The sequence below is a fragment of the Parambassis ranga genome, chromosome 8 (genome assembly GCF_900634625.1).
Source record: "Parambassis ranga chromosome 8, fParRan2.1, whole genome shotgun sequence".
In the NCBI taxonomy this organism is placed as follows: Eukaryota; Metazoa; Chordata; class Actinopteri; family Ambassidae; genus Parambassis; species Parambassis ranga.
The window spans coordinates 12,589,241-12,601,604 of record NC_041029.1 but is presented as its reverse complement, the minus strand read 5'-3'; the positions used below and the strand labels follow the sequence as shown (position 1 = coordinate 12,601,604).

At 43.0% G+C, this 12,364-nt stretch overlaps 3 protein-coding genes across 5 annotated transcripts; 2 read left to right on the top strand and 1 right to left on the bottom strand.

Moving 5' to 3' along the window:
* The first annotated feature begins 944 nt into the window (after positions 1-944).
* Positions 945-4,950, top strand: LOC114439601 (hepatocyte growth factor-regulated tyrosine kinase substrate-like). Of its 3 annotated transcripts, none has more exons than XM_028411651.1 (16): positions 945-1,052; positions 1,305-1,357; positions 1,469-1,537; positions 1,664-1,788; positions 2,041-2,152; positions 2,393-2,491; positions 2,580-2,675; positions 2,708-2,746; positions 2,851-3,009; positions 3,092-3,302; positions 3,384-3,556; positions 3,633-3,773; positions 3,951-4,134; positions 4,222-4,358; positions 4,444-4,626; positions 4,737-4,950. In XM_028411651.1, the coding sequence occupies exons 1-16, from the start codon at positions 1,040-1,042 to the stop codon at positions 4,845-4,847; spliced, it is 1,905 nt and encodes a 634-aa protein (XP_028267452.1). In that variant the 5' UTR covers positions 945-1,039; the 3' UTR covers positions 4,848-4,950. The 3 variants fall into 3 exon arrangements, with proteins under 3 accessions (XP_028267452.1, XP_028267451.1, XP_028267453.1); XM_028411650.1 differs by having other exon boundaries at positions 3,089-3,302; positions 4,737-4,949; XM_028411652.1 differs by having other exon boundaries at positions 2,068-2,152; positions 3,089-3,302; positions 4,737-4,847.
* A 255-nt stretch (positions 4,951-5,205) lies between these two features.
* Positions 5,206-6,412, bottom strand: LOC114440258 (methyltransferase-like 26 B). Its single transcript, XM_028412593.1, has 7 exons — positions 6,344-6,412; positions 6,059-6,261; positions 5,820-5,982; positions 5,688-5,747; positions 5,547-5,614; positions 5,374-5,452; positions 5,206-5,289 (listed from the first exon to the last, which is right to left on the bottom strand). Exons 2-7 carry the CDS (start codon positions 6,256-6,258, stop codon positions 5,242-5,244), a joined length of 618 nt encoding a protein of 205 aa, XP_028268394.1. The 5' UTR covers positions 6,259-6,261; positions 6,344-6,412; the 3' UTR covers positions 5,206-5,241.
* Positions 6,413-6,895: 483 nt separating this feature from the next.
* On the top strand, positions 6,896-9,194 carry mrpl12 (mitochondrial ribosomal protein L12). The gene is made up of 5 exons (XM_028412053.1): positions 6,896-7,085; positions 7,814-8,006; positions 8,089-8,160; positions 8,276-8,413; positions 8,634-9,194. The coding sequence occupies exons 1-5, from the start codon at positions 7,027-7,029 to the stop codon at positions 8,748-8,750; spliced, it is 579 nt and encodes a 192-aa protein (XP_028267854.1). The 5' UTR covers positions 6,896-7,026; the 3' UTR covers positions 8,751-9,194.
* The last annotated feature ends 3,170 nt before the right edge of the window (positions 9,195-12,364 follow it).

Genomic DNA, 12,364 nt, shown 5'->3' with positions numbered 1-12,364 from the left:
CGCAAGCGCGCACATGTGAGCCCACAGTAACAAACATGGAGGAAGGCGGTGGTGTTCAGTTAAATGATGCGCAGCAGCACGTTCCTAACAGAGGTTCAACGTCTGTCACCATAAGCCGGAGCACGAAGAAAGCGCAACGAGGCTACAACGCCGGCTACAGCTGTAGTATATAGTGCCGCGTATGCATACGCTACATGCACTAGATGTGAAGCATGGAGCATTGGTTGTTACCATAGTAACGGAAGAAAGTAACGGAGAAGCTGCCTCCCGACCTTTATTTATTGACTCCACAGCAAGATAGGAAAACATTACAACAGCGAAGTCTCCTCCAGCAGATATTGGAAAGAATTCCACTCAGCCGAGAATCCGCGATACGTTTAGTCAGTTTGCTCCTTACGACCAAACTAAGCGCTGGAAGAACGCAGGTTGATTTGCACAGACATACATTTAAGTGTGAAATTGTCCGGTTTGTTTGTTTGTTCTTTCTGCTGCTGTTCTACAGTATGAGTGAAAACATGCACTAGTGTGTGATGACCTTAAGATAAGAACATTTTAAGGACAGAGTTACTAAATGTTTGCCTCATTGTTATTTTGAAGCAGTTTGTGCATCTGTTATCAATACATATTTCAAACATGGCTGGTTGGTGCCTAATCACTACTTACCAGCTTAACCTGTTAGAATGAAGTAGTTAACTTGACTGATGATTTGTCAGTATCATTTTAGAACAATGTGGTGATTTAGAGTCAAAAACATGTAAACGATAGCCATCAATTAATCGTCAAATTAATCGTTATCGGCTAAATGCCACAGTTACAGTAATCGTGATGAATTTTTTTGCCAATATCACCCAACCCTGATCTTGTATTTAAATCTAACACCAAATGCCATTACAGAGGGAACACCTTGAACATGTTGTATGCTCTCCTGTGCTAATATTACTAGAAACAGACGGAACCAAGTGTCAGAAACAAGATCCTCTATCTAATCCAGGCGTGGGCTGATGCTTTCTGTAAGGTGGTTCAAGACACCTATCAAATTATGAAAGTCGAAGGTAAGCTGTCTTTACTTTTTACTTTTATTATTATTCTCATCTAGGAATTTAATCACCTCATACATTATATGCTTGCAAATATAAAGTGATTTCATTAGTGAAATAAAATAAATAATCCTATAATGGTGGGGTTTTTACAGTAAATTAAGCCTTATTTTATGACAACATAAATTGGTGTGAAAGCTTGAAGTGAAAATGTGTTAAGCATGTGATTGCATTGTTGTCCTCATAGTCGATTTATCTTTCCAACAGGTCATGTTTTCCCTGAGTTCAAGGAGAGTGATGCAATGTTTGCAGCTGAGAGAGTAAGATGTCTTTTTTCAATGGTTCTTTGTTAAATTAGACTTTTCAATTTTGAACAATAACTGCCCCAAAATATAAGATCTGAGTCATGACAGTAATGTGTCATCATCTAGGCTCCGGACTGGGTTGATGCTGAGGAGTGCCACCGGTGCAGAGTCCAGTTTGGAGTTATGACAAGAAAGGTAGGCTGGGCTTCCTGGTATTTAGGCCACTTGGGGATTTTATTGCTCTCCTTTATTCACTATTGCTGCAGGGCTTGTGTTGGGGAGTTCAGATATCGACCTGGATTTGTGTTCCATCTTTTGCAGCACCACTGTCGAGCCTGCGGCCAGATTTTCTGTGGCAAGTGCTCGTCTAAGTATTCCACCATTCCAAAGCTTGGCATTGAGAAGGAAGTGCGTGTGTGTGAGCCCTGCTTTGAGCTGCTTAACAAGTGAGTTCACAGAAATTATAACAGAAATGCCACAACTAGTTTGAAATGCATTCACTGTAAGAAGTTTGTTGACCATGGGTGCTGCAGATATGTTTGTCTCCAGCAGTACAGTAAACCAATTAATTAGCTCAGATCTTCTGAATAAGCAAATACTATGAAAGGATTTCTATAAAATATGTTGATGCTTATTGTAAACATGAGAAACTCTAATTTACAAGACTGTTTGTCCTCCCTGATCCCTTTCCTCATCAGCCACCCCTCCCTCTCTCCACCCCTTAGGAAAGCTAAAGGAAAGGCACCCACCACTGGGTCTGCTGAACTGCCACCTGAGTACCTGACCAGCCCACTGTCCCAGGAGTCACAGGTAAATGTACAATCTATAGGTGGGCTTTAATAGGAAAAGATACACTTGCTTTTTGTTGGGGGAGAAGTAGTGATCTATGGGTTAGATACTTCCGAATGGCTGTGAAAACTGAGGATGCAAGACTTTTTATTGGATTATTATGAATGAAACTGAGAGAGAGAGTAATTTCTAACCGGATCTTCATTCCTTTAAACATCTTTCTGCTCCTTGGATCTCATGATTGTCCTTCTCTCCCACTAGATGCCCCCAAAGAGAGATGAGGCAGCTCTGCAGGAGGAGGAGGAGCTGCAGCTGGCTATCGCCCTTTCTCAAAGTGAGGCTGAGGAGAAGGAGCGGATGGTGGGTTGCCTGACTGACATTTTTTATTGTATTTATACAAACATTTATTGGATAAACAAGTAACACCTGGCTGTTTGTTGACTTACAGAGACAAAAGAACTCATACTCAATGTATCCCAAAACTGATCCCACCCCAGTGACTTCATCAGCCCCACCAGTCAGCACCCTGTACACCCCCCCAGTGGTAAGACTACTTTAAATAAAATACTTTTGCAGAACTCCTCTGCTCCATCAGCTGAAGATGTAGACCCTGAGGTATTGTGGCATATTCATGCTTCTCTTCATAAAATACTTACTAATTAAACTTCTACAGCACATTGTACTCTTAATACTAATGTGATTATGTCTCATATTTTCAGCTGGCTCGTTACCTGAACAGAACATACTGGGAGAAGAAACAGGAAGAGGCCCGTAAGAGTCCCACCCCCTCTGCCCCTGCCCCAGTGCCATTGGCTGAGCCACTTCCCTCCATCACTCCGCCTGTAGAAAGTCATGTCCAGCCTGTCAGCATAGTGGAGGTATGTTGAAACTTTGTAGTATTGTCAACCTGGAGTGAGCAAACCATGAATGACTCTGTGCTCTCTGCTTCCCTGACAGCAGCAGTACCAGAACGGTGAATCAGAGGAGAACCATGAGCAGTTCCTGAAGGCTCTGCAGAATGCCGTCACCACCTTCCTTAACCGCATGAAGAGCAACCACATGCGTGGACGCAGCATTACCAACGACAGCGCTGTGCTCTCACTCTTCCAGTCGATAAACAACATGCACCCCCAGCTGCTGGACATCCTTAATCAGCTGGACGAGAAGCGATGTGAGTGTTGGATTCGTGCAAGTTTGTGTGCGTCTCTGTGTCTGCTCTCTAAACTGTGACATTCTGTCTTTTTGTTGATAGTGTATTACGAGAGGCTGCAGGACAAGTTGGCGCAGGTGCGTGATGCTCGGGCAGCCCTCAACGCGCTCCGTGATGAGCACAGGGAAAAGCTGCGCCGTGCTGCGGAGGAGGCAGAGAGACAGAGGCAGATCCAGCTGGCACAGAAACTGGAGATCATGAGGCAAAAGAAGCAGGTGATGAAAAGAATCTCTTCAATGAGATAACACTAACAATTACCATGCTAACGTGTGTGTGTATTTAAACTGTTAGGAGTACCTGGAGATGCAAAGACAGTTGGCCATTCAGCGCCTCCAGGAGCAGGAGAAGGAGAGGCAGATGCGCTTAGAGCAGCAGAAACACACAATCCAAATGAGAGCCCAGATGCCTGCCTTCTCTCTGCCCTATGCCCAGGTACACACTGCACACACATCAGGCTAAGCCAACCCTAAATATGGGCTCTGCTAAGTAAAGCTAGTTTACCATTGCAGCAGAATACTTTGTGTGAGGCATGTTTGCATCATTTAAATAAAATACCATTTTCGATCTCATATTCCAACAATAGTTTTTTACAAATGTACTGTTGTACAGATGCAGTCTTTACCCCCCAACGTTGCGGGAGGGGTTGTGTACCAGCCTGGTGCTCCACCCAGCTACCCAGGAACCTTCAGCCCTGCTGGTTCTGTGGAGGGCTCACCTATGCACAACATCTATATGAATCAGCCGGGGCAGGCTGCTCCACCACAGTATCAGGCCATGCCTAGTGCTGCCACAGGTGAGAAAAGGGGTTAATAATTAGGTACCAATAAGACAGTGAAATTCTTATAGGTCTTCTGATTGTTTCTGTACTCTCTCTCGTCAGATCCCAATATGGTTAACGCATACATGTACCAGGCTGCAGGCACCAATGGACAACCTGTTCCTCCACCTGGCCAGGGTCCACCCACTACTAGTCCTCCTTACTCCAACTATCAGCCCACACCTACACAGGGTTACCAGGTCAGACCCACTCCTACCTTCTGATCACTAGACACAAGATATTTAAAGTAAGGACATGACACTAACTACTGTTTGTTCTGTGCAGAACGTCGCCTCTCAGCCGCAGAGTTTGCCTCCCATGTCGCAGGCAGCCCCCACCAACGGTATGGGTTACATGGGCTACCAGCCATACAATATGCAGAACATGATTTCAGCATTGCCAGGACAGGACCCCAATATGCCTCCACAACAGCCGTACATGCCGGGACAGCAACCCATGTACCAGCAGGTATATTTGTTCATCCAGTGTCAGCAGTTGGAACCCTGTCCAACACGCCACGTTAGACTCATACATGAATGATTCTTTTCTAACATCTGCTTCATGTTCTTTCTGCCCAGGTTGTACCTCCTGGTGGCCCCCAGCCACAGCAACAGCAGCAGGCGCCACAGCAGCAGGTACCTCAGCCTTTACCGGGCAGTGCAGAGTCACAGCTCATCTCCTTCGACTGAAAGCCCACATTCTGCAGGGTTTGACACACTACACCATCTCTCTCTGAACTCTGAGGATACCCTCTGGAAATCACACACACACACACACACACACACACACTCCTTCCACCTTGCTGTGATGTTGAGGCAATGTGAAATATTGTGATGATGTTGCAGAACTCAGTGATATCTGTAACCCTTCATTTCCCATCTGTAAACTTAATTATTCCATCATACTGATCTGTCTGACTTTAAAATAATTTTAAAATTATATTTAATAAATATCTGGTTCTTATTGTCCATTTTTTTCAAGCTTTCAGCTTCTGTTTATTCCAGGGATTTAAAACATGATAAGACAAGTAGTAATATTACACTGGTGACTGATGTGACAGGATAAAAAAAAATGTTGGTTATCTCAAAGTCTTCTGAAGATGAGGCTTTTGTAGTATTCTTCCATCTCAACCTAAAAATGAAACATGAGAGGTGTAACAGGTATATTGCTGGTAGCAGTTCTTATCCATACCTTTAGGTTTAGTATGTGACTCACCATCCTCTCCATACGCAAACCACTGCCATAGGCCAGCTGTCTGAGCACATCGATGTCTGGAAGACCCCACTCTGGATTCCTGTGTAGATTTATACACAGTCAGCATGCTCAAACAGACACAAACAACAGAAATGTAGTGCAGTAAATTATGATGGTATCAAATAGAATCTCACAGTTTTCGAAGCTCTTCATCCAGCTGTTCATTACAACTTGGTGTAATGATGCCATTAATGGCATATGCCTAGAAAATAGTTTAGAATTAGAAGTGTCATGCTGTTGAGATGACATGAGGGGAAAAAAAGATCAGTACGTACCCCGTATGTTATCAAAAGGCCATTTTGTTTAAGGATCTGACCTGCACCACTGAAAAGGCCCTAGAGAAAAGATTACTATTAGTCATTCAACTAAGCTGTTTATCCCCATTCTAATTTTGATATGAGGCCTACCTGTGCTGTTTTGAAGGAGCTATATTGCAGTAAATTAATGGCAATAACAACATCACATGAGCTGCGAGGGAGGCCCGCCCACTTCTCCCATGGTTCACTGGCATCCAGGTGGACAGGCTGCAGCACAGTCTTTGCATGGGTTGCAGCAATGTATGCCTTGATGCTGTAAACAAGATGCACAACCCCAGTCTCAAAAGCTTTAAGGAATTTGGAACAGAGGAGCACAATGTGACACAAACCTGTTCTGTGATTCCTCTGTGACGTCTGATGGCTGCCAGGTAACAAAGGGCAACTTCTGGGCAAACCGTATGACGTGTTGTCCAGTTCCAGATCCCAGCTCCAAGGCAAACAACTGCCTGTGTGACTGCGCCTCCAGCACATCCTCAAGCACTGAGCACAGACCCTCCCAGTTCCTCTCTGCCTGGGGAGACAGCAGCATGGTCTGGAGGAAGTAAAATGGAGTCACGTCATCCAGAGTCACCAACCTGTGGACAGATTTTTTTTTTTTAGTCGGTCCCTCTTACCTTTATTTAACCTGGGTGACAGAGGCCAGAGGGGAAACCACATACTGCTGAAGAATAAATGATACACCCATCTGATTGTAACAGCAGATGGGTGCACAGATTACCTGGGTAAGAGGATTGCATCTGTGCTCCTCCCCAGTGTCAAGTACTGGCACAATGCAGACAGAACACAGAAACAAATTCAAGTACTCTGAATATTTTAGCAGCTATTGTCAAATATTTCAATAATAGCCTACATAATGGCAGGACTTGATCATCCTCATTTTAACATGTAGTATTAGGTGTGGTTATGAGCAGCAACTATTTTTAATTATTTCTAATTTTAGTTCTGTATATTTTGAAATCATTACCGGTAAATGGAAAATCAAGTTTTTGTGATGATATTTTGTTTCCTAATTTAGAACAACAAAGTGAAAATGTGCTGCATGTCAGATAAAGACTTCTTTATAATATCAAAATATAATTTGATATTTTTTTTAGCTCATCTAAAATAGACGCGTTCTAATGTCCTTCACGGGCCCCCGTAGGTTTTCTAACGCTTCACGTAATGCATTGTGGGTAGGTCAGGAGTAGAGGGGACGCCATGTGCTTTTGATGCAGCGGGACTGGACGGAGACCTGGCTGTGGTAAACTTAGATTTATTTAGAGGGACACCGGGTTAAACGGCTCCACTTACCGTTAGGATGTACTGCACCAGACGCTGCCTCCGGACCGCGCTGCGGGCTGCAGCCAGCACACACCGGTACGTAACGGGGAGTCTGTCACCGGAACCAGTGTACATCTGAGCGTGAATGTCTGCTCCTTCAAGGACAGACAGCCGGTTACTGCTGCCGGTTCTTTTCCATTTAGACCATGGTCTTCGCTCTATAGTTATTGCAGTTAAACAGCATGTGCATTTGTCTGCATTTGGAAATGAGTTTCATGTTTTACGACTGTGCGTTAAGTAAGTTAGCTAACATTAGCTTGTTCTTAACCTGAACACCACGACCCGGTGATAGCTGCTGTTTAACTTGACATGAGTAGTCTTTTTTGTAATATATAAGTGTAGCAGCTGCTTCATGTTAAAAGCACGAACATGTTTTCTGGATAAAGTGGAAAGAACACAGACATAGTAGTTATTAGTTAGCTGCCGGTTAGCTCTCATCCTGTTGGACAGCTAATGCGGCGGTTGAGGGGTCACTCTGTTGTTAGCAGGTTAGAATGACATTAAAAACCCATCCTTTGGCTTTTACATGTGTTTAGTCTCTCTTTATTTGAATATGACGAAAGCCAACTTAAAGCTGTTGATTGATTGTTGATGCTATTAGTTAATCGTTGATTCTAGAGAGTAATTTCAAGTTTGAATTAAATCTCATGCCTGTCATTGAAAACGTTTGATCCTCAAAGTCAGTGTTGCTGTTATGGTGTGAGGGAAGGAGCTGCAGCTGGATCTGTGCTTGGCCACTCATGTCATTTCATGCTGTTTCACAGGCAACAGCTCCAGACACCAGCACTGTGCACTCTCAGGCTTCTGAAAACCAGCCCAGCCACCCACTCAGAGGCCATCGCCACCCCTTCACTAGACGGAGCACCTAAACAGTACTCCCCCAAAATCCAACAGCTTGTCAGTGATATAGCCAGCCTCACTTTGTTAGAGGTGTCGGATCTCAACGAACTCCTCAAGGTCAGAGGATAAGTCTGAAAATACATACATTTAGGTGTTAGTTTGACTTAAGTTGACTGATAATTTCATTTCATCTACACAGAAAACTCTGAACATTCAGGATGTTGGAATGATGCCAATGGGGGCGATGGCATCGGCCGTACCTGCAGCTCAGGTAACGTATTAAAAAAAAAAGATACAAGATCTGTGTTGCCTTAAATCAATGTGAAGTTCTACACAGTATCAGGAGCTAGCTGCCTAACATTGATTTGTCTTTGTCTCTCTAAAAGGCCGCAGAGGAAGAGGAGGCACCAGTGAAGAAGGAGAAGACTCACTTCACAGTAAAGCTGACAGAAATAAAGGCAGCTGAAAAAGTAAAGCTCATAAAAGAAGTGAAGAACTGCATCCAAGGCCTGAATCTGGTGCAGGTGTGTTTCATCATTAGAATCATTTTGTGTACACATGACACAAGAGACGATCCTGCTGGGATCATCAGGCTGTGGTAGATTTTATTCCCGAGAGGTCAAAGGTCACATGTTTGGACACAGTTCACGTTCATTGTAATTTTGACAAAACCAATATGCAAAATACTTGTCTTGATTACGGTAGATGACTAAATCTTGTCTTTTCCTCTCCTTCCTAAACCAGGCTAAGAAACTAGTGGAGTCTCTTCCACAGGAAATCCGGGCCAACGTATCCAAAGAAGAGGCAGAGAAACTCAAAGCAGCCCTGGAGGCAGCAGGTGGCACCGTGGTGTTGGAGTAGTACGTCTATTTGGCCGCCTGTTGTCCACCATTTTGCTGCTCAAGCACTTCGTCCTTCATTCTGTTATTATTATCTTTTTGTTTTTTACATGGCAAAGAGGACGATCCCTGAAGAAAAATGAAGCAACAAAATGCCTTTGACATTACTGGCGGGGCAGTGTAACTGTGACTGAACTTTGCAGGCACACAGCCTGCACCAAGGCTGCCCCGCTGTTTGCCTGTTCGTCTTTCTGCTCATGTGTTTGTCAGTGTAGCAAACAAGCTGCAGATATACTGGCCTGGGTGCCAAGTAAGTCGAGCTAGTCATTCTGTTTCTATGTTCAACTTTTCACAGATTGAGATACACCCCAGATACTGTATGTAGTGGAGAGGATGGCAGGGCTGAGTCCTTATGTTGGTCATCGAAATAATAATTATGTGATTAAAACTGAAATATCAGTGTTCATTCTCTCATGTGTTCTTGATAGGAATGGTTAAAAAAGGTTTCACATCTAAAGTTTGAAAATAAACAATAGGGCATTAACCTGACCTATTGTTATATAAAATGGGAAACTTCATTTGGAAGTCACAGAATTTGACCTGACAGCTTGACAGTTCTGCTTTGGTTATAAACAGCCACTAAACTGTGGAGAGGATGCAATGTACATACATGTACACCAGGGGGAGTCTTGACATTAAACATTGGTAAGTCTACAGTGAGTATTGGCCTTCGCTCTGACCCTGAGGGTTTCCTGTTATTGTTTCTGTCATCTGTCTTGAGACAGCACTGCGGTGCCAGGCTGCCCCTCTCATTTAAAATGATGTCATGCTTATGAATTGAAGCAGTGGCTTGGCCAATTGAAAATTAAATTAAACATTACTACATGGACTTGTTCAACCTAATGTTAGAATGTTGACTGATTGGAATGACCAAATTGGAAGATCTATTATTGATAAATATTTGTCTGAACTTCATGACCTTAGGTGTGTGTTAGAGGAACGCTGGGAAGACACAAAACTATATCAACAGTCGAGCTGTCGCCACATTTGTTCCCACAAACCAGCTGCACCCCATCTCACACAATCCTTCTGTGACCACCTGACCAGACAAGTTTAGCTCTTAATTAAAAAACAACAATACAGATTACAGGATTACTTGCTCCCTCTATGACCAGCAGCACTGGAAGAAAAGATGAGAAGTGCCTTGAGGAGAGTAGCTGTGTTTTGCCATCTGCCTCACTGACAGCGTGCAGGAGAACCACATCTCTGGTATTTTGGTGAGGTTTCCCCCCGTGCAGCAGCCTGTTTAACACACCCACAAGATTTAATTAAGGTAAAAGATACAGCTCATTGATTTGTAACACATTTTTATTACAACATATTTTTCCATTACAATAACAAGGTGTGTCTCATTGAGCAGTATTAAAGGCTGTTAAAGGCAATGAGCTTAAACAGGCTGCTTGCAGCTCTGGTATGGTGCTGTCCTTGGTGCTGCTGGTGCTGGTGTTCCTTTGGTTTAATATTCTCAGGAACCACTATATGTCAGGCTCGTGTTAAAACACCTCATCCTTATCCCAAGACGGATTATAGATGTGTGTGCCTCGTAGCCCGCCCATGTTCAACCACAATTAAAAGCAGCAAAACAGCAGCTCATGAATATTGATACAGGTGAATGAGCCAGCTGAGGACTGTTCAGTGTCTGTCAGGGAGGAGGAGGAGGAAAAGTAGCCGGTAGTATCCAGTTTCATCTGGATGATGAATTTATCGTGCAATAATGTGAAGATTATATATATATATATATATATATATATATATATAGGTGGTGCAGATGAGATGTGTGTGACAGTAACAGCACTCCATGCGTCTTTACGCTCACACGTTACATGGATGATATCCGCACAATATTGGTAATAAGATGTTATTGAATAATTCTGGTTGTGTCTCCGATTATTAAATGATGATTATGATGATAAATTCTGTTAATCAGTCTTATTAAAACTGTTAAAAAAAAGAAATAAGCCTGATATCATGATTATGTGATAGTGCATTAAGCAGGTGCACCCAGCGGTCAGATATGGTGCTTCAGGTGGTTACAAGGTGTTAACAGGCTGTGAAGGTGGATCAAACCTGTGATAGCAGATGATGTGTCAGACTGCATACAAGTATTTTTTTAAAAGAATAGACTAATAATAATAATTTATTTTTTTTTTTTTTTCAAACTCACAACTTTAACACCCTGTAAATTCTATAAAGATGCAGGTTTTGTTGTAATTTTCTGAGAATTTCCTGGTAAATATTTATCTTCAGTGACAGAGAATAAGATTTTATTACTCTCTCCTGCGAGCCCCTTGACACGAACACACTGTTGTAGTTTCAGGCAGGACAGAACTTTTCTCGTTGACATACTGCTGCTCTTCTGATTGGTCAATTCCAGAGATGCAGCGGGAGGTGAGGATAAAAGGTTACCTGGCTTCACAGCATCAGCGCTGTCGTTCCTCAGGTGGAAAAACTACACAAACATTCAATTTCAGAATGCTGCTTCTTTCTTCTTCCTCAGATGACACATCCTCTGTAGCAGTTTGTCATCTCTGTGTGGGGCAAAATGAACAGAAAAAGCAAAGGTGGCAGTTTTTTATTATACTGATTGTTTAAATAAGTTATTTATACTTCACATTGTTAATGTAAAATTTAATGGCCTTTAGTTGTTCCCCAGCAAACCCTGTTCTATTCATACACAATGCAGTGCTATTATTGTACTGCTGACAGACAGACAATGAATAAATCAGCAGAGGTGATGTAACCTGCTGAAAAAAGGATTTTAATGTAGCACGTTTCGCTGAGCTGCTCTGCAATGAGAAGTTCAGAGGAAGTTTATGGGAACAGAGCTACAGTGTTAAGATGGCTGCTCATTGTTCCTCCTCAACGGGGCAGGTTACTCATGCTGTTACCTACCTCAAATGCAGAACTATGTTAGGTTAGCTCAGAAGAAAGAAGGCACATGTGAGAATCATTACTATAGACAATTATACTCATTATGGACACATTGTGAGATGTGTGTGTGTGTGTGTTTGTGCCCCTGCAGCCGTCCTGTTATCACCAGCCTAATCAGTTGTTTCTGCTCTCTGGCTACCTGACTGACAACATCCTAACCCACTTCCTGGTCAGTGTGTGTGCACTCAGTGTCTGTCACTGTGTAAACAAGCACACCACAGCATGTTCCCTTTGCCATCTATTTGAAATGGAGTAATGAGGTCAAAGTTGGAATAGAGGCTATGGCATGTTTTCACACTACAATTTTAATCATTGGCCTTTGGAAGGATTAGACAAATGTTTTTTTTGGTCTCCTTGTTGCAAATTGTATCAATCAGAAACAGCAAAGTTAGGTGTGAAGGAATTCAACATGGTGGGTGTCACCATCACACCTCATTGCACAAAGACCTAACTCTCCTGCAGTTTAACCCTGTCCTTGTGTCCATGCAGGGTCTTGTCCCTGCAGCTATCCGCCTCATTCCTCACCTTTATGTTCATCGAGCAGCTGAAGCAGCATTTTGGCGAGGTGATTGTCAACCTGAAGAGTCAAGAATTCCAAACATGCAGAGCCTGATCACAAGACATACAACTAAAATGGTAAAATGG